The sequence below is a fragment of the Melospiza melodia genome, chromosome 2 (assembly GCF_035770615.1).
Source record: "Melospiza melodia melodia isolate bMelMel2 chromosome 2, bMelMel2.pri, whole genome shotgun sequence".
Taxonomy (NCBI): domain Eukaryota; kingdom Metazoa; phylum Chordata; class Aves; order Passeriformes; family Passerellidae; genus Melospiza; species Melospiza melodia.
Window position 1 is genome coordinate 66,184,794 of NC_086195.1, and position 22,173 is coordinate 66,206,966.

General features: G+C 36.0%; 1 protein-coding gene across 3 annotated transcripts in view; it reads left to right on the forward strand.

Moving 5' to 3' along the window:
• ACER3 (alkaline ceramidase 3) overlaps positions 1 to 22,173 on the forward strand; it is a 56,273-nt gene that overhangs the window by 13,592 nt on the left and 20,508 nt on the right. For all 3 annotated transcript variants that reach the window (XM_063148684.1, XM_063148688.1, XM_063148685.1), the window contains exons 2-6: positions 5,666 to 5,776; positions 12,836 to 12,888; positions 17,007 to 17,059; positions 19,185 to 19,266; positions 20,390 to 20,425. In XM_063148684.1, coding sequence (XP_063004754.1) covers positions 5,666 to 5,776; positions 12,836 to 12,888; positions 17,007 to 17,059; positions 19,185 to 19,266; positions 20,390 to 20,425 — 335 coding nt within the window. The remainder of the gene's footprint in view (positions 1 to 5,665; positions 5,777 to 12,835; positions 12,889 to 17,006; positions 17,060 to 19,184; positions 19,267 to 20,389; positions 20,426 to 22,173) is intronic.

Genomic DNA, 22,173 nt, shown 5'->3' on the forward strand with positions numbered 1-22,173 from the left:
TAGTTCCTCAGGAAGCTTTCATACACAGCTTATACAGTTCATTAGTTCCTTCAGTATTTGTTTCCTTCAGTATTTTTCCCATTTTGCTTTTAGAAATGTGGTAGCCAGTTCAAGTTGCAGCTGAATTGCTGAAGTTGTAACTTCAATTAATGTCCCAGTAAACAAAATCAAGGCTAGTTTAGTATTTGGAAAGGAAAATTATGCAACGTAAGAAACGAATCTTGTAGCTTAAAAGCAAATACCCCAAGCTCCCATTTTTTAAAAATTTATTTTATAATTTTTATTTTTAAGTCAGCATTGGTCCTGTGTTCCAGCCTGCAGTAACACTGTGTTGTATTTCAGTAAGTGACGGGAAGTTTATATTGATCCTTCATGCACATTAGCAAGTAGGGAGTCCAGTAATTACAAATTGGCAAAATTCCTGTTGGGATGACTTGGTTTTCTCCCCTTGAGGTCCTTCTGAAATATCAAATGGAAGCAGGAGTTTTCATTTCCTGACACTCTGAAGTGCAGTTATTGTGGACTTTGAAGTGGAATATATTGAAACTGGCTGTTGGAAGTGAAAATCTAATTGCTGCTCTGCCCTCCTGGTGATAAGCCGTGAGCGAAAATAGCGCGAGGTTGAAGTTAGTGGCCAAACCAGGTGATTCTGGGTAGTTGGTTCTTCTGAGCAGAGAGCATACCTAATGGTAGATGGTTATGCTCTCAAATGTGCCTGAATTGCATTGCTTTGCAGTTTCTTGAAACTTGGTAAACTCTCTAATAATGAGCTGTAGTTTGCACCAGAACTGCATGAGGTGATTCCAGAAACAAAACCATGAAATAGAATTCCTTATATCTGAAAGCAGATAGAAGGATGAGTCAAGTTCTACATGATGCCATCTGAGAGGCTTTGTTTTTTATAATTATATTTCTTCCTGCAGTGATGTAAAAAGATAAAGCTACATGATCCAGGAATTGACTCTGCAGAGCACCATCATATCCAGACAATGAAATTGATGTTTTCAGACACAAAACTTTGTATGTTTGCCTGTGTGTTTACTTAAAGGGATTCTTAGACTCTATTAAAACTTAGGAAAGTGGCTGCTATTTTCTAAACTATATACCTTTCTCCTGATTCACAGTGGGATGCAAAAACCTTACAATAATAAAAAATAAAAAATCTTACTGTGGTGAATGTTGCGTTTGTTAGTAGTGATATTAAATGAGCTCTTTATGCTTTATGTATAGTCAATTTTTTAAACAGCAAATGTTTTCTTCTTTTCTCTCTGAGGGTATCACTTATTTCTATTGATTTGAGTCTTTTGAAAATGATAAGAGAGTGAAAAGTCTTAATTTGTTCTTGCTCTCTCTGTCAAACATTTTAAAATTTGAAAAGATCCTTGTGCTTGGTGAATCTTCCTGTCATTCTGTATACAAACGTAGGAGAAAGCATCTCTTAACACAGGATAAATCACACTGATCACCTTGTCAGTAGTTGAACATGATAATTTTTTCTTCTTTTTTATGATAGCACTTTTCCTTCCTCACCTAAACCAGCATGTTTATTCTAACACCCAGCATTTTTCCTTACCTTTTTGCATTGTTTATTATTCTTTTATGACCATGTTCTTTTACAACTTATTTACAGCTTCACTTTTTTTCCTCTTTTGACTCTTCATCCAAATTTATTGTAGCACTTACTTTCTAGTGTGGAATTAACTACATATTTGGAAAAATGGAGATTTTATGAAAGGTACTTCAAATTTGTGTCTTTCCTAACTGTGTTTGCAATGTCTGTCTAACAGTAAGCTGTATATTGTACCTGGGTCTGCCTGTAGAAACTATTTCCCTTTCCAAGTTATTTTTGTTTGTATTTCTGGTTAGTCTTTATATGGATCTTTGTGTGTAATGATAGCACACATATTTCTTAGGGCCTGAAGATGGCTGTGAATGTACATGCATTAGAAAAAGACTTACCAGGTTTTACTGCTGTATTTGTAGAATGGCAAGCAGATGTGGTTTAACACTCATACTATTCTTCCTACAGACAGAAGCTTGTTGAAAAGATGTTTTGCATAAATTTGATTTTGTTCTGGTACCTTATGGCATTCTCTCAATGAATAAAACATTACTTTGAAACAATGATTTGCATTAAAACAGTCTTGAAAGACTTTTATGGAAATTTGTGCAGTCAGTCACATTATCATGATTAGACCTTAATTTAGCCCTGTACCTAGTACCATCTGTAATCTTTGTGGACACGGTCTGGTTTAGTACTCTGGTAGGCTGCTGCATCATGTAATCTGATTGTGGAGCTTCCCGAGCGCCACTCTGAAAGCAGGTTCACTGTGCTGCTCATTTCTGTTGGGAAGCAGTTGTAAATATTTCCTCTCTAATGGGAAGCTTTCCTCTTTATTCTGGCCTGCATTTATTTAGGGTTAGTTTATATCTATTTAGTCATTGTCAGTATTATCCTTCAGTTCAAACAGCTCCCTTTTGTCATTGGCGTTGACAAACGATGTCTTTACAGAGCACAGTCTTGTTCCATCCAGCCGTTGTTTTGTACAGTGAGCTGAGCAATTCTTGTCCCTTCTGAAATTATAGGCTCCCATTCATCACTCCCATCTGAGTGCAGCTTCTTTGCACCTGATGAGCTTTCTCTTCTATCAATAACTAGAGAACAGTGTGTTCCACTGTTGACTTGCATGAAGACATAACTATTTTCACTGCCTCTACTGGAAATAAATGTAAGGGGTTTGATGCATACAGTGATGATTTATGGTCAGTTACCTTACTTTTCTGCCTCTTCAAATAGATTAATTCTACGTATGGAATAAGGATTCATATTCACATTGAAAGGTGTGTTCATGGCCATCATATTTAATCCTGTTCTTGTTATTTCAGTCTGCAAGTTCATTCATTTCTCTCCCAGATAATGTGCTCTGCCTTTCTTTTGATGGACATGTTGAAGATAAAATGTTGAAAAGCAGTCTTTGGTCACTAAAGAAAAGTTAGGTCACTCCCTGGACCAGTATTCAAGGAATCCAGTAGTAAAATATAAGAATGCTGTACAGAGTTAAGCTCAGGTCTATCCATGTGCATTTGTCAAATTTCTGATGTGCCTTATTTCTTATAGGCACAACCAATAATTTCTTCTTTAGTTATTTTACATATCTTTTGCCTCGTGCCTTAGTTGCAATTTCTCCATTTGCTGGTTTTCCCACGGAGCTCTGCTGCATTATGTTTCCCCTGTTTTAAAAAAAGGAAATGTAGTGAAAAAATAAGAATCTTTTTGGCAGTTTGAACTGTTTTCCCATTTTCAACCTCCTTGTTTGTTAAATAACTGTTTCACTTCCTTGTTTGCTAAATAACTGCAGAGTTATGGGTCTGCATTGTGTCACTTTTTTCTTCATTCTTGATATTCTTTGCTAATCTCTGTGCATATCCCCCTGCCGTTTTTTGGTGGAATTAGTAAAAATCCCTTTTAATGAATTTATAAGCTCTTCTGTGTGAGGATAATCCTGTAAAGACTAGCTAGACTTTTATGAAATATGTATTCCTGGGGACCTGGGTTTGCAAGAGGCCTTGGAGTTTTTATTCTTGAAAAAAGTAATTTTGCTAGCAGCATGCCAGAGGACTTTATTGTTCCCCTGCCCCCATTTCCCCTTTTAAAAAAATGTACACAACTTTCAATAAGTATGTTTGCAGATAGGCTTGCCTAATCCATGCTGCAAATGTTCTGAATAATATGGGCCAAAAAGCGCAGAGAAGGAGTGGCAGGAATGTACAGCTAGATTAGGTCTATGGTATTTCCTCTCTCAGCAAGATGTTCCCAGATTAAATGCTCATAAATTTTCAATAATTTAATGTCATTATAGCTTTACAGGAAGTGTTGAAACCTTCCCTTCCCTTTCCTACAGAAGAATCTGTTTTCTGCATTCTTACACCCATCTGAAGTTTGTTATCCTACTGCAACTCTCTTCCACAGTCATGTGCCTTCCCAATTGTGGATAAACATCATGGTATTTCTTTTTTTTTGGAATTTTCATATTTGAATTTTTGCCAGGCTTTTGACAGTTTCATAACCAGGTGACCTTGAACAGTGACATTTATATAATGTCTACTGACTTCTCTTGAAAATGGGCATAGTTGAGCACTGCTTTAGAAAGCAGAAGTTTCGCTATCCAGACTATGTAACCTTTATTCTACTTTTCAAGACTAAATGACATGTTTGCATGATTTACAGGAGGACATGGCAATGGTCAGTGTGTCACACAACAGCATTTCTGAGTGAATTTCTTCCAAACGTGGTCTGTGTTGAAAGTGAATCACTACCCATTGCAACACATAAGGGAATGTGGTAAAAAAGTAAAGATTCCACAAAGAATTTAAACACAAAAAAGGCCTTTTATATTGGTATAAACTTGTATATCCTTACAGAAGGTTTTTGTTTTCAGCTGGGATTCTTTTACATGAAGGAACATAATTCAAAGCTGTCTAGAAGAGTGAGATCTCTGGCACATCTGATTTGACTTGTTATAACTTGGTGAAATTCGTGGTTGGGCAGGATATTATGTTAAACCAGTAAGGAAGCGATTTCAAGAAGTTCTGATAAAAATCGGATGAGATTTTTAACTGGTTGAGAAGGTTGTCTCAAAGTGAGATTTGTATGTACTTTGTGAGAATATGGAAGAGCTACCTTGTTCAAGGGAGCTGGGTACATTTCTGCTACACGTGTTCTGAAATAACCTTTTTTCCATTTGAGTATGAATTTTCTTTAAAATTGTGAAGTATGGATTTTTGGTTTTAGAGGTGCTGCAATACCTTAGGGTTATGTGAACGTATTTTTTATGTTTTGTTTTTCTTTTGGATGGATCTTGGCAAGTAGGACTCCTGAAAAATAGCTGCTTGAATTAGGGGGGTGTGATTCAGAAAGGACCTGCTCACTCTTGTTCCTTGTTCTAGAATGTGAAATGCTTTTGGGATTTTCTGCTGAATAAAAAATACAGAAATGAGGGAGGTGTCTTCATAACCTCATAAATTGTGTATTTCATTGGGATATTGGCAAATTAGATTTCAGTTTTATATCTATTTAACTGATGGTGTGTGAAAATGTGCAGTTTATTTTGTATAAGTCTTTTTTTAAAACAGATTTGCTCATTTTTCCAGATTGTATGGCATTTAATTCCCATAACATAACCTCTATTCTCAAAATTATGATTTGTGGTTAAGTAAAAAAGCTGAATCTGCATCCCTTCTGTTGAGAAATGCACCATTTCCTTTTGTTTCACTTAAACTTTGCAGGATTTCATTGCACTTTTGCTTAGGTCAGCACCGTTGGGAAAAGAAAAACAAGCCAAATCTAAATCACTGTACAAGAGCTGGGCTCTTGGCTTTTATTGCTTTCTCTGGTCTCTGCAGCACATGTCATTTTTTTGCATTGGGTAGAATGTAGGATAGAGTCCTGGAAGGGACGTACAAGACCATCTAGTTCCAAGCCCCTTGCTGGGGGCAGGGACACCTTCCACTGGACCAGGGATGGAGAGCAGTGGTGTTTTGCTGGGTCACTTTCTGGATGAAAACTGTTGAACCTGTCTCTAATGAGTGAATGTGATTTTGTTAGATTTAGTTAAAGTGCATAGTACCCAATTCTAAATCTCTGCTTTGTGTTTCTGTCCTACAGGGAACACAGTGAGTAACCTGATTTTCATTCTACCTCCAATCTATGGTGCGATTCAGACCTATAAAGATGGCCTTGAAAAACGGTATTTAGCTGCATATTTGTGTCTTACAGGTATGTGTAAAACTTAATTTGCTCTTTCATTATAAAGAGAGCTCAGATATGCACTGGAAAATATATCTATATATTGATAAACCCAGTAGTTAAATCCAAATACTATGTGTGCGAAAAGTAGACCTCAATTTGCTACACTTGTTAATGTTTACAGAAATTTTGTATCTGTTAGAGGAAGATGAGATTAGAATTCACTAAATAATTTGAAAAGATTTTAAAGTGATCCCTTTCTGGCTTTGGGTTCTGCTCAGTGCATCTTAGCTCACTCTCTGTACTTTTCTGATGATTTACAGAAGGTGTTTTGTGTATTCTACTTACAAACAGTTTCTCACAATATTAGTATTTTTGTGACATTTGTTTGGGAGAGTAATATAAGAAGTGGCCAAGATGTAGAGGGAACTGGAAAGGCATTCTTTCATGACTTCAAATTTGTTTCCAGTTCCTCTTTGGCATATATCACCCAGCCATCATGTCTGGGAAGTTTTGCAAGAATGGAAGAGCAACATGATATTCATGTTTAGATCAACTCAAGGGAAGTCTGTCCATTCTAAAATGACAAAATTCAGAAAATAACCGACTTCCTTTTAAATGTTAATTGTATGACTAGAAGTGTTGTTCCTTATGAGAAAAGACATTTGAAGATGGTTCAGATTTGGCACTTGGGTCTCAAAACTAGATTTCATAGAATTTCTGTGTTTCACAGGATTTCTGTATTTGCTATAGCTCCTGTCTTTATGGAGGTTTTCCCCTGTCTTTGGAGTGGTAAGGGATTGATAAAAGTTACTTTTAAAATTGGCCTGTTATGTATTTGGATGGACCTTGTTGAAAAATGCATATCCATGTGCTAAATGTATCCTTGATACCAGTTAAACTGTAACATACACAAGGTGCAAATTCACCAGTTTTCAGTTATATTAGCTTTCCTGATCTATGTGAAATATAGACAGCAACAATGCACTGCTTTTCATATTGTCTGAGCACTTTCTAATAAGCCACTTGTAGGCTTTCTATGGTTTCATGTAATTACTAATTTTTGTCTCAGTATGAAACAGAGAGAATTCTTAAAGGTCAGGGATTACTTTTAAAAAGAGGTGGTAGAAGTGATCTGTAAATGTTTGCTGAAGTTGACTTTGGGTGTTCTTGAATCAAAGTGTCCCATACTGCCATTCTATTTAAACTATGAAAAGGAACTCCTTAAATTAAAATTCAGTTTGAAGCTGTTTTCACCATGATTTGTGGCGACCTCTGTCAGTGACAGTTTATGATGGACAGAACGTGCAGTCACTATCTGACCAGAATGTCAGGCTGTCACAGCAGATGGGCATTTCTCATATCCCATTCAATGTTTAAAATATTTTTTAAAAAACCAAAAAAAAACCCAAACAACACCAAAAAAAACACTAAGAAAAAAAACAACAAAAAAACAAACAAAAAGCCAGCAAACCCAACTGTCTTTGATCACAGTAAATACCTTGTATTTCAATTTTTCCTCTCTCTGGTGTTGCTGAAGGGGGAGCTCAGCCTGTATTAAGACAGCAGTGCTGGAAGGCAGTCCTGAGTTCCATCTAGTTCTCAACTGTGACTGAGTTGGCTTTGATTCCTGTCTGAAGTGATAAATGGCTTGATTTTTATCTCATATGTTGGAACCTAACATTAAAGGTCTCTCCCAAAAGTGTTTCCCTTCTGCTTTGTGTCTGCTTCAATATTTGTAATCCTGTTTTACAGCAGTTGAAAGATGTAAAGAGATGTAGAAGACTTTATAGTTTGCAGTGAAAAACAGGAACAAGATGATTTGGAATCACAAACCACTTAACATTTGCTCTACTACAGAATAAAAGCAGTGAATGAAAACATAAAAAGAATTTTAAATATGGTTGAAATATGTCAGGAACATTGCCATTCTCTCTGTGCATGTGACTGAACAAGAGGCATACTGAAGTGGAGATAGAGTAAGTGTACAGAAAATTCTTTCTGTAAGAAGTACCAGACAGAATGCTTTCCATTGTATGAATTCTATTTATTAACAGGTTTCACTCTATTTATTTAATTTATAAGAAATATATGTAGACTTAATCTGTGAAAAGATAGTGAATTTAACACACACTTGTGATTTCACTTGAGACAGCATGCTTCATTAAAGACCATGCAGCAGAGCTTCTAAGTGAGGGTTCTTTTGTTAAAGGAGAAATTCTTTAACAGTTCTGCTGTGAAGATGGGGGTGGAAGGGAGGGTACTTTAGTTCGGTTTTAGCAATTTTGAATAGTTACTGAGATTTTACAAGATACTAAAAGACAGCTGTCAAAGCCAACGTTAAAATTAAATCTGTTAGCATTTGAGAACATGAGGTGTTGTTTCTAGACATTATTTTGATCCAAATCAGCTGCTTCTTTTGCATGCTTCCAGACATTTAGCTGATTGTCATTTTCTTTGTGTTTTACCACACCGTGTTCAGTTCTTGCCTTTTATACCCACAATCTCTTTGGTTGACATTTATTTCCTTTTTGAAGTAAATGCATTTTGCACTATGAAAGTTCTGTTTGTTTCATATACATGGTAAGATCTTGGCAGCACAACAAGGGGTATTTCTGAATAATTGTTCAAATAAATTTCTTGTTCGTACTGGTGCCAATACTGAGGTACACTTTTCAGCAAGGCCTTTGAGATACAGCACACTGTTCTCAGCTGCCTTTCAGCATAAAGTGCATGTTCTCAATTAACTCAGTTGGACCTGTGTATGATTTTTAAGCTGTAGAGAACCATTTAATCAGCATATAAATTATGAAGAATAATCTTAAGCCATTATTTCAGTAAGTTGCGTCACCTGAAGTAGGTGGAACAAATAATCAGACCATTCCTACCTCAAGGAATAAGCAGTTGGTTTTGAGTAGTTCCTTATAATTCTGGAGTGTTGTGTCAGGTTCTACACATGCCAGTTCATCATACATCTTGGGGAACTGTGATTTTGAAGGGTCTCGATTTTTAAAAAACTTTGTGTGTATATAAGTACATATATAAAGAAGTGTAACTTCTGGACCTAATGAAATAAGAAAGCACTTGATGAAGTAATGTTTGTTAGATATTTCACTTGAAATTTGGAAATTTGGCCTGTTTAATAAAGGCTCAGTCATTCAAGCAGTGCCAAAGTGGAGGAAAGAAAAAAGGTGTAAAAATTTTTCTATATTAGGAATAGCCATAGGAACTCTTAAGCAACTTATTAAATCTAATTTCCAGTGAAACTCTGTGTCTGTGAAAACAGTTGTTAGAACCTCTTCAGTCAGAGTTAATTCGCTTCTTCTTACCTAACACCTGTAGAGAAGCTCCCAGGGCCATGTCAGTGTTGTTAAATCAGCTGTGGCTGGGAACATTCCTGAGTGCTGAAGCCAGGCAGCGAGGAACAGCCCGTGTCTGTTCATCTTAGCCTCCAAAACAAGGTGACCACGTACAGATTGCTGCTGAGCGTGGGCCCCGGACTCTGCCGGCTGCTGGGCTGTGCCTGGAAGCTGCCTGGGGAAAGTGCTCATTTGGAACAGGCCACATTCATAGCACAGACTGTTCCAACAACTCACTTGTACCGCAGAGTCTGGGAGCAGTACCAGCCAAGCTGGGCGTGAATTGTAGAGCTGTACCTCTGGAGTAACCAGTGTCTCTCCTGTCTCTTATGCTGTGGAGGGGAAACCATTGCAACACAAAATAATCCATTAAAAGTAGTTAATTTAATTCTACTTTTTCATCTTGTTTCATTCTTTAACTTTTAATAGTGCAGTGTGTTGTTGTTTATCTTTAATTAGGTTCTGCCATTGTAAAAAAATAAAACGGAATTTAGCTGCAAATTTAAACGCCTAAATGTATGTGTCTGCCAGTGCAGTCAGTAAAGTCAGGAGAATCATCTCACTTGTTATAAAACACCTGTTTGGCCAGCTGCTTTACTCTTAATAATGACATTCTCTTAGTGGAAGCTTTGACAACTAGTTCATGTCTAGATACTTAAATAATGGTATTTGCATCTGGAGCATACTTCCTTTGGAATATTTTCATACAGTGCCTGTATAGTTACCATTTCTGTGAAATCCTAATGAACTGCTTTTTCTGTAAAGGATTTAGGCTCATAATGAGAATTTTGAGTGCTGGTGGAATAGTTACATCAAACTGAATTATCACTGATTATCTGATGCTTCTAATACTTCCTAAAACTATTGAAAAAAATCCCTCTAGGATTAAAATCCTGGAGGTTTATAGAGTTCATATATAGAGCTGGATCTTTTGTATAATATTCAATTATTTCTAGTCATAGGTATTGCCCATAAGTTTTTTGACAGTATTTGTATGAGGTAAAGTTTGTAGGTGCATTGATTTTACATCATCATAGCAACCACTATTTTATCCCCTGGTAGTAACCACACAGCGTGTTTGCTGCAGGACAGAAAAAGACCCTGTTAGTCTGCATAGAGCAACAGCCCTGACTTTGCATTTCTAGTCTTCTGAAGTGCAATTTTGATCTAATAATAATGTGATTTAATGTGTATTCTGTGCTTAATACATAATTTATAAATATCCCCTGTAACTTGGGAGGTTCACTGATGTAAAAATGCCAAGTGACTTGTAGCATTTATGAAAAATGAGTTACAGTAGTTAGAGAGGAAATGGTACTTACTGCTTCAGATGGTGTTAAAGCTTCCCAACCAATATGCAGCTTTTAGTGAGTTAAGCTCCTTTGCCAAAAAAACCCACCTAAATATGAAAGCTGCTTACAAGGTAAGGAGCAAATTTATTGTTCAGTGTGTCAGTGGCTGTATGGGAGAGTTGCTTCTCTTGAAAACTTGTGTCATTGCAGTGATTGTGATCACTCATATTTTGAAAAGTACAAAGCTGGCAGAATGTCTCATTGCAGATGATTTTTGTGAAGTAGATATTTCTTAAAAATGTCTCGAGCCTGGAACCATAAGATCTGTCCCTGTAAGCTTTTCTTCTTCCAGGAATCTATTTTATATAGATACTATAAATAAAACATTATTTTTCTACAATGCATAGTAAAATTTCATAATCAGAGAAACTCCAGGTGTGATTATTGCACAGAAGAAAGAGGGGTTCTATGAATTTTAACTGTAAAAACTACCTATAGTCATGGGATTAATGAACTTGAAATACTAATATCTGCAGCATGCTAGATTTTTTTCAAGGACTGAAGAAGAATTAGTGTAGAAATAATTGCTTCTTACTGTATAGGAGGAAGGAGAGGAATTCCTTGATTGTTGAGATTTATTAACACAAATAACATTAACAAAAACGAACAAGAAAACCCCAACCACATATTTTGCTAATTTAAAATCTGTTGAAATTTCTTATGCAATGGTTTTGCCCGTACTTGAGAATGACATTTATTATAAATTGTAAGAGTTTGTATTCTGTGACAGACAGGATAATGGATGGCACTATTTTAATGATGATTTTAATGGGTTTTTTCCTCCAGAATGAACAGTTGTTGTCACATATTCTGTATACATAGAAAAATGGTTATGAGAATTTCTCATCAGAATCTTAATGAAGGTGAAAGCAGTTATAGCTTGCTGTTTGGAAAGATTTTTCAGAAGCAAACCAATGTAATCAAAATTTACAGAAGTGCATGTGGTTGTTTGTTTTCTGGTAGGAACTCTGCTTAATTTTCCCAGAGAAATAATGACATTGAAGTGTTTGGTAATACATTTTGAAATGTTGCTGTATTACAGTAAAGTAGTTTTGTATTTCAGTAAAGCTACATGCTTAGGTATTTAATTTCCTTGAGTAAGTGTAATAATCACAGTTTTAGTTAATAACAGCTAAGGAAGCATCTCCAGACATGTCTCTTGACTGTCTTGGCAATCCTTTAGAGAGTACAGAGAGATAGAATTCTTGTTTATGCATCAGTGAAACTTGACTGGTGTGTGTAGACAAGGTGATAGTCTAGCCACAAAATATAGCAGCACTACTAAGTGATCAAGACTTGAGTGCAAATTACTTGGCTTTCTCTAAAACTACAGTCTGAGGTAAAACATAATTTCTTGAAGGAAGACAAGATATCACATTACTGTACTTGTTCTTGCAATATAAAACTGAGCTAGTGTTTATTGAGAGTGTTTTACTGATAATATTTCAAAGTAATGAATGATGTATTAAATACTGTACCAGCTTTCCTCTAAACAGAGAAATCTAACTTCCAAGAAGCATTATTCATGCCTGACTGAAAAAACTGTATAGGCAAAGTATATGTCTCATAAAGTAATTTCAGAAGTAAACTCAGAATGTGTAAAGAAAGTATTTCAAATAAATAGAAATAATTTCTTAGAAGCTCATCTTTCTATAGAGAAGGCTTGGAAATGGTGTTCTCATATCACAAAACAAATCCACCCTATGTCAGGTTGGTTTGTTTACCTTGAATTTCTAGTTCTGAGTTCTAGTAGCAATTCACTTCTGTTTTTGAATCACTGAGTAGTCTTGAGTTGGAAGGGAGCCACAATAATCATTGAGCCTAGCTCTTTAATGAGCAGCCCCTGTGGGTATCAAACCCCAGACCTTGGTGTTATTAACACCATGTTTTATGGAGACAACAAAAAGCTTTTGGTAAAATACATGTTTTAAAACTGGACAGTGAGCAGAAATACTGAGAGGCTTTCAGGAGTACTGGTTATTGAATGATGCTTTGCCTTATAGAAGAGTTGGAACAGAGAAATCTTAATTCACTTAAAATTTAAAAAAAAGGGAAAAGATAGATTGATATATAATATTCCATTCATTCTGGATTCCCTCTGCTCCTCTCCTCTTTGAGATTATGCCCAATTCATAGGACACAGTACTGAGAGGAATTAAAGAGGACATTCACAAAGCCCCATAAATTCAGGGATTTCATTGGTGACTAATATATAAAGTAGAAGGCTGTGGAAAAAGGGGGGGTTGTCTCTGCAGTAGAATGCTGATGTTCTAATTTCTTTCTCACAGTTAAGCATGCATTTCATGCATTTAAGTTAATGTACCTGAAAATTTTACATGGGTACTATTATGCTGATGATAGTTTTGATTTGTTTTCAGCTGTGGGATTGGGATCTTGGTGCTTTCACATGACCCTGAAGTATGAAATGCAGGTGAGTACTGATAAGTAGCTGTGAATCATTTTCTGTGCCTATCTTGCTGTACAGTCATTTTGCCATTTCTTGTCTAGATGAAACTTGCATAAAATGAGTTAATCTACCTTAAGTATCATTGTACATCACTCCTGCTCTCAACAAGGCAGTAATGCAGGTCTTGTTTCAGTAGGTATTTTCCACCGATTATATACAGAAATATGTACTTGCATCTAAAATAAGAGCTATCATCAATTGCTTATGGTGGTAAAGGACAATTTATCCTCTGGGAAATCATGTTATCTTTTTACACAAGATGTTATTTTAAAATTCTCACAGCTTTGGCATAATAGCAAGCAGTATAAACTGGAGTTATTGCTATTTATTGTAACTTTTCTCATCTTTATGTTTCTGTTTATCTAGATGGAGCTGTAGCATTAATACTGAAATCAGTATCTACTGAGTAGTGGTAATTGAGTCATTTTCCCTCTATTTTCAAGTAGACAGCATTCTGTAACAAGTCACAGGACATAGAGATTGTCCTGGTATTTCCTGTTTTCTAAATGGACACAGGAAGTCTTGTCCTGTTGTCCTCTTTTACATCTGCAAAGAATAAGGAAATGCATCTTTGAATTAAGTCAGGGTGAAGTGGGATGTTGTTCAAGATTAAGAAACCTACATTTAAAAGTGTGTGCTGGAAGTCTGTGTTCCCACCACAGTCAGTGGAAATACAGTTTAATCAGTGGAGTGGAGACAGGCAGTTGGCTGGGCTGAATCATTGTCCAGACTCCATTGGCAATCTTTGCTCAAAAAAGATTCATTTGTCTAAACAGAAATGTTTAGTGTTATTTTGACCCTGTGAGTGTTCTCTCAAGCCTCCAGCTTCCCTACCACAGAGGTGCAGGTTTCTTAGACTCCTGTCACATCTGCCAGTCTTGGATGGGTGTATTGGGAGTGAGAGAGCATCTCAGGTGGCATTAGGCAACTATGCTGTGGCAGCTGAATTGAATCCTGCATTTTTGCTGATCACAGTGGGACCTACATATTGCTGATTGTTTGATGTTTGCCTCCATAATGCTCTGGTTTGTATCTCTGGCATGTGGTGGAGACTGTCAGCTTCCACAGAGTGTACTGTTGTCACCATGTGAGAATATTTGGTGCTTTTCTTGGCATGAAAATGTGGTTTGTACAGCCATTTCACCACTCTCTCCCAAATTAGGGTGCCATTTACCTGTATTTGGTGTTGAAACTGCATTGAATTTCCACCTTTTTCATATTACTTCCCTCAGCTCCTTGCTTCTATCATGGCCAGTATTTCAAATCCTCTTTCTCACACTGATGTAGAGGTGAGCAAGGGCACCCCGAAATCAGGATCATTAAAATGATCCAGACTTAAAACCTTTTATGAATGGAGAGATTGTAGGTTTTTGTTTGTTTTGTTTCAGGTGGGGTTTTCCAAATCACTTTGCTGCTACTTGCTCAATACTTCTTGTGTTGCATAAGAACAACTAAGGGACCTATGAACTGTGGTGAATAAAGTGGGGCAGAAGCAGATGATGAGGAAACAGGAATGTCTTGCATCATCTTGTCAACGGATGTAAAAGGCTTCGTGTGAGGCAGGGAAAGTACATTTATTTTGGCAGCTAAGTGAAATCCACAAGTGGTCCATAATTATTCCAATTGTTTGCTTTCTGATCACCATGGAGGAAACAGTTCAACTTGTAAATAAACTTTCTTCATTCACTTTATCCCTTGTTATGTTTAAAAATCAGCATAGTTATTCAAGGAGACTTTTTTTTACATTTGTTTTGCAGTCTTAATACTGTAAATGATCAATTCAATTTGCTTAATTAAGAAAAATGTGAACACTTCTGTTCTTGAAAGCAGTTGTTTAGAATACTTCTGAGGAGTTCACCCCTTTTCTGGTTTTTTTTTTTTGTTGTTTTTTTTTTTTTATGGGGATTTACTTGATTGGATTCTTGAGGAATGCACAAAATACTTATTTAGCCAGTGAAATCAGCTCCCTGAGTTCCCTTTTTTCCATGGTTCTTCATTGTCCAGGCATGCCTTTGACAGTATTCGTAGAAGCATTAATTCCTTTGGATACAGAAGTCATTGTCTTCTGCATGCAAATTTTAGTTAAGATCTTTTGAGAGGCTCTTTGTTGCTACTGTAATATCCCTGAGATGCTGCCAGCATATGAACTTAAGAGTGTAAGCACCTGTCCAAATTTGAAAGATTTTCCTGTATTGTATTTCTCGTTCTTCCCCCACCTTTTTCTTTAATGAGGTGTTAAATGACTCACACTCTTTAATAACCACATGAATTAATCCTGTAGCTAATGCCTATCAGCCTTGGAAAGGCACATCTCTGAATTTATAAAATATATTACTATGAAGCTGAATTCAGCAATTGCTTCTCTTTTGTCCCCTCTAAGGCATCACAGCAAAGATAAACTACTGTGATGGCAAGGTGGCATGGAACATGCCCGCTAGCTTCAGCTGCTGCCAATGTTCCTGATACTGTCTTTGTGCTGCCTGTTGTGGTCCCTGACCCTGTAATGCACAGGTCCTGGGATTTTAACCCTGCTCTGCAAGGTTGGTTGTGTGCTGGCTCAGCACCTGCACCTGCTCCCTGTAAGTCAGACCAGTCAGATCCCCCCACTGGAGAGAAGCAGTGGCAGTGTGGGGGAAGAGGCAGCATCTGCCCTATCAGTGGCAGCTTGGCAGCAGAGCTGTTGAGCACTCTTGTGAAACAGTTCCTGAGCTTTATATGACCAAATCACACCAAGCTAATACTTCACACTCAAGGTAATGGATCTCTCTCCTCCTGTAAAGAATTAGATCCACTTTTTTTTTTTCTTTTTTTTTCTTTCTTTTTTCCCCACAATAGGAAACTTCAAAGCTAAGATGAAGTTTTTGACTGTGCAGTTAGAAAATTCTTCCAAACCAAGCAGAATCAGACTGGCTTTATAAAAGAGTTTGAGTAAGCTGCTTACTGCTTTTAACAAGTTTCATTGCTCAGAATAACATGGTTATGAACTTGTTAAGTACCTTGTAGCAATGGTAGGAAAACTATTTACAGACACAGCCACCAAGAACTTTGAGTGATGATGGAAAAAGGTCAAAATCTTTTTTGCATCTAGTTCTTGTTTTTCTTAAAAGTCAAGCTCTAAAAGTTCTAAAAGCCCTAACTATTAATGTTTGCTTAACATATTAGAAATCAGAGGCTATGGATCTTCATTGATCCATTTCTATCCTTTTTCATTCCCATTTTCATGAAAGAAATATTTTCAGTCTTTCTTACGAGGAGGTAAGTTTAATTGTATGTTTATAAGCAGAAATTCCTGAAAGTTCTTTGGTGAGAAATTTTACAAGAAAATGATGCTATGATTCTTTCTTACAATGATAAATGGCAATTTTGAGTTTACCTGCTAATGAGAAATCAACTTTGTTGTGATTACCATTTTAATTCTGTTCATTAAGATGCCAAGTTCCTGGAGAAATAACTGTTTCAGCTGTAACACATCAGTCTTCTCCCAAAATATAAAAATTATTTAAGATAATAAAACATTATATGCCATCATAATTTCTGGGAGAAACCCAACAAAATAGCCCAAAAGAACCCCACATCAAACAAAAAAAAACCCTGTCTCTGAATTAAAGCAATGTAAGAAATTTCTAAAATTAGGAAGTAAACATGTGAGCATATTGCCCATCCTAATGGACTAAAATTGTATTTCATGCTATGGAAATATTACATTACAATTTCTCTGTCAAGTAAGAAGATGCTACTGACACTAAGGCCATAGATGGGAAGGTCTTCAGCCTGGCTTTACAGAATTAATTCTTACAAATATTTTAAGAGGTATGAGCAGCAAAAATGTCAAGACTCTTTGAATGTGTGGGCGTTTATGAAGCATAATATTCAAAAGATTCAGAGTAATAAGGTTTTAATGCAGCAGCTTCAGTAGCTGAACAGGGTTTGACAGTGCTACGTGTTAGAGTACAGCCAGAAGATGGATATCCAAATGACTTTAAAAGTCCTGTTTACTTAAGACTTACTCTCTCCTTAATTAACTTAGACAAGCTTGTGAGTTAAAAGTAGCTTTCATGTTTTGATGTCTTTGCTTTTTATAGCTGTTGGATGAACTGCCAATGATATACAGTTGTTGTGTGTTTGTCTACTGCCTGTAAGTATTTATTAATTTTTTTTCGTGAATATTTATGAAATGTTAACTTTTGAAATGTAGAGTCTCCAAAGCCAAATTTAGCATGTATAGAAAGCTTCTACTACTTTCAGTGAGATCTGTTTTTGTACAGCATTATGATATTAGAGAACCAGGCTGGCTTTAGTCCTAGTTTTTGATAATTTAAATATATTTTACCAGTGAGGTTTTTTTTTTCAGTCAGGAAAAAAGCCCCACTCATTAAAGAATGTGTAGTATACAATCAGAACTCAGTGCTACTTGTATAAAAACAGCAGATACAATAAAATCAACTTCAGTAATGCCTACAAAATTAGCAACATTATAGTTTATTTGAGCTATATTTCTATTATGTAGTCTGGCTCGAAATGCAAATTTCAGGTTTCTGGCTAAACCTGCTTTTCACTCATCTGGAAAATTAAAGGGACAAGATTTTATGAGGAGTTGAATGCATATTTTGGGCAGAGTGTCTTGGAACATGCATGACAGCTTGATGCGATGCCAGGATATGTTATCCCATTTAATTTTGGGAGCAATGTAGCATTTGACAACTGTAAAGATACCCTAAGTTGGCTTTTTCTTGCCTGTTGCTGCAAGGTCTGGATTTAATATGATTTGTTCTGTCACTTGGCAAATCCAAATGATAGATCAACTTGTTGCAGACTAAAAGAGAAAAAAAAATATTTGAACATATCAAATACTCAGCTGTTGAAAATTGTGATGTCTCAGTGAAGATTACTGGTTGCTTCCAATGGAGATGGGATGCTTTAGGACTAAATCCGTATCTATGGAAGTTGCCCTCAGTTTGTGACTCATACATTAGTATGATTTGTACAAATTCAGGACCAGAATCATAATGCCTCTTTTAGTAGAAATATTTCCACTGTAGCTCCCTATCTCCTTGAAATTGCCTTGGCATTTGTCTGATTTGAATGTGATTAGAAAAAAGCATGAGGAGTGGCTATAAAAATATATCTGAGTTGTTATTTTTTTTTTAGTTCAGTGGTTACTTTATTATCTTCAAAAGTACTGAAGTCTGTTACTGCATTTTTAACTCAAATAAGATTCTGTGTATTTATGTCTGGTAGCAATTAAAATGCTCAAAAAAATGAGCAAATATGTATTTTAGGAGGCCTTTAATAATTGTTTTGGTTAGCTTGAAGGTAAGTTGCAGGTGGTTGTGCACAGGACATTCCCTTATACATCATTCAGTTCTGCTGATTCTCAAACTGTGTAATTACTTCAGCAAGCCATTTTGCAATGTAGCACATTGTACTGCCTTTAGACTTTTTGTTTCCCATGTGTGTTTTTATTTTATTACCTTTTATCAATTCACAATGGTGTCTGTTTCTCCAAGTTTATAAAAAAAGGAGCTAGACAGATATAATTTGGAATTACATAGACAGCTTCCTCCAGCCCAGATGATAATGGGCTTCTCAAACTTCATTTTTGTTGGGGTTTTTTGGACCTTTTTTCTGATGTAGGTACAGTCTGGGATGTGTGTGTATTTCCATCACAGCTGAGACTGAGTTGTAGTGCAGAGATTGTGAAGGTAATTTTAATTGTTTGTTTTACATACTGGGAGCAGTCAGGTACTTTAACCTTCCACTTTTACCAGTTCCCAATCTAGCAAATGTACTGCAACTGTATTCAAGCCATAACAGTCTACATTTTAACAAATCTGAGTTCAGTGTTTTGTCAGGCAGTCCTTTTCCTACACTGCTGCTTGCTCAGTAATGTTTTTGACAGCTGTGTTGCATTTTAAACTAATTTCTAATTTGCCATCCATTATCACTCTGTAAGCACCTTCTGAAAACACTTCTGCTTCACAAACTCTTTTCTTAGAGTGGATTACTTCTTGGCATATGCTTGAGCTTATTGGTGTTAGGGTTTTTTTGCCTTAGATTTTTTAAAAAACATTTACTGCTAAGAGCGTGAATTTTTTCTTACAATAATGTGTCTTTATTTAAGGAGTTAGAATTTCTTGAGGGGCCTAAGAATAATTTGGATCAATTTTTCTCACAAAAATTCTAATATTATACCTTGGAAATTGGATCCATTATATGGTTAAGTGATGAATGTTGTCTCTCTCCTTTATCCTCTCTTCCAGGTATGAATGTTTCAAGTACAAGAATACAGTCAATTATGCACTGCTTTTCTTGTTAATAACATACAGCGTCGTAGTCAGCATAGTAAGTAACTTTTTCTAATATGGCATTTTCACCCTTAGGTTGGCAGTTTTTCTGGCAGTGGAGAAATGTTATAGAGGCAATACTAAATCTCTGTCACTTCCAGTCAAGAATGACAAATTATTCTTTTGTTGAGAAAATTATGTTGCTGGCCAGAGAAACCTAAAACCTTTCTATCTAAACCACTGTATAGAATAAATAAGGAAGAAAAGCAATAATCCAGTTGCTAGAACAGGAATGTGAGAAAAACAGTTGCCAGTGACTTGGTATGAGACCTTGGATAAGCTATGTTCCTGCTTCTCTCACTTTAATTCATCTGTAGAAATAAGAATCATTCTGTTTGCCTGCAAAAAAGTGAACTTTTATATCCAGTCCAGGATGCAGACTGGTGTTCTGAAACAGGCAGAATAAGAGAAGAACTTAGCTGTTAGTTAAAATGCTTCTAATTTTTTTTGTGTCACAGCTAACTTGACTCCCTTTGTCAGTGGAGTGTTCTTCCTGTATGAATAAATTCAGTTTCATGCTGATTGTCAGCCACAGATGGAATTTCCTACATAATTTTTATTGATAAACATTTATTTTAAAATTAAAGTATTATTATAAGTCAGCTGCCGAAATACTTGCCTCTTCTATTTCTCCTAAATTTTTTTACACTTGTGGCACATTATGCCTGAGGTCTAGTGCCCTTCCCTCTTCAAGAACATAAATTAACTGTATTACAAATAGGAAGAACTACAAGCTTTTTGTAAAATAATTGAAAGATTAAATATTGTCAAAAACAAGAAAAGCAAATTAGAGTTGAGTATGTTTTCTTCTTGCTGTGCGTATCGAGAACATCTGGTAACTTCAGCATCTTAATTGGTTTTGGATGTAGTCAACTCTATTAAATTAGAAGCTTTATGTTAGTTGTTAATATTGGTATTTATTGGTGCTTCTTAGTTTATAATAATTCCACAGTTAAAACCTCAGGTTCTGCCAGAGGAAACTTCAAATATTGGATCAACTTTAATGGTGCATGGACAGGCACTCATGGCTTGATTCTAACAGAAGACGCCTTGGCAATATTTAGATGAATAATATTATGATGGTTCTGTTGCAAATTATTTCTCTTTTTTAATCTTTCCAGGTTTACCTAGATTTGAAAGAGCCTGTATTCCATCAGGTAAATCTTGTTCTGTTGGAGCAGCTAATTTTGGTTTTCAACTTTGCTATTTTAGGGGAATATGTTGCGGTATTTTACTGCTGAAAGAAAGATGGAAGGGAAGCACGATTTGCTGTTTGCTTTTTCTTTAAGCAGTATTGCTGCCTGTCATGTCACCATCCTCTTACTTAGTGACCTGAAAAACTTGAATGCTTCAATGTGTGTTGTGTTTTAGCTTGTGACCTAATATTTCCCATGGTTTTCATCAGTGGCAAGTGTAATGACGTGACCCTAAGGTGTGTGAGAGAGGAACATCTAAATGAGTCTTTCTGCTGTTTTCCATTAGCAGCTGCTTTGAAACTATGACCTTACATCATTAGATGTCTTGATTGACTTAGCACCACGTTCTCTCAGCTTTAGCACATTAGTTTACTAGGTTTTTTAACTACTCAGTTTTACTTTGTGGAAATTCAAGGTGAGTTTAAGCAGAGAATGCCTTCTAGGGTTATGTAGCAGACTGCTTTGTACAGCCTTAATGGAACATTTGATACAGGCTCCTTTTGTAGCAGCCCAGGAGTATTAATATGCATCCCCTGCCTTTGGGGATAGGACTTGCATCGCTTACTTCTTCACAGGAGGTTAGAAATTATGCTCATTTCTGTATGCCATGGGTAGTTTTCCCTCATTTATGATTTTTTGATTAGGGATAACAGCTGAAAAATTGCCAAGCAAAAAGCACAGAGCTCTTTGCAGGACAGAGCTTTAAAGCCTTAATTTTTGAAATTGGTAGTGCCACTGCTTGTCAAAGTGTGCCTGCTGCATCAGCAGTTGTAAAAATGATAACTGGCTTGTGTTGGTGGATTAGTGAAGTGCTGATCAAGAGAATAAATCTTCAGCTGCTCCAAAAAATCTCCCCTAGAAACATGAATTGTTACCCTACCTGTAGATAAAAGAGAAAATTGCAGTGTGGATTTTTTTTGATGGTATTAATTAAATCCTTTCTTTTTTCCCCTTATTTACATTTCCAGCAGAAAAATACTGGCTGGGAAGAAAGTGACCATTACTCGTGCTTTTACTGAGCTGGTCATAACCAGTTTTGAATGAAGTGACTTAGAATAGTTTTGTTAACAGCAGTGGCAAAACGTAGTATTTATAATGAACTTTTATCTCTTTAATCAGTTATTTGCCCAAGGTGCATTTATTGGAATAAATACATCACAGCTTCACTATAGTCCAGTTTGATGCATTGACATAGGTGTTGCCCCATGTCATGAAAACTAAAACAGTAGATATTACAATTTTTTGGGAAAGGGGGAAATAGAGCAAGTTTAAACTGGTGTCCCAGACCTTTAATTTTCCGCATCTGATTTCTCTTAGGTTCAGAATATGAATTCCCTGTTATAATTTATACATGAGGAATTGGCGTAGAAAATATTTAGATCCCATAAAATTGTTGGACTTTTTACAACAATTCCTGGCAAATTGATTTTTATGGAGAACATAACTTTATGGCCAAATTCCAAATGTTCAAGTACTCTACCTATTTTTTCACAGTCTTTGCCAAATATGTAGTAAATCCTGAGGAAATAATTTCCCTGACTGCACAGCTAAACAGGGTTATGTTCTTAATACTTGTACATTATTTTAGAGTGCATTAAAAAGAAAAGTTAATTTCTGGAAGCATTTTCAAACTGCTTTTCAAGTCACTTAGACTTGAAGTAAAATTAAATATGCTCATGCAATCAGTTTAAATCACAATTTTTCTTACT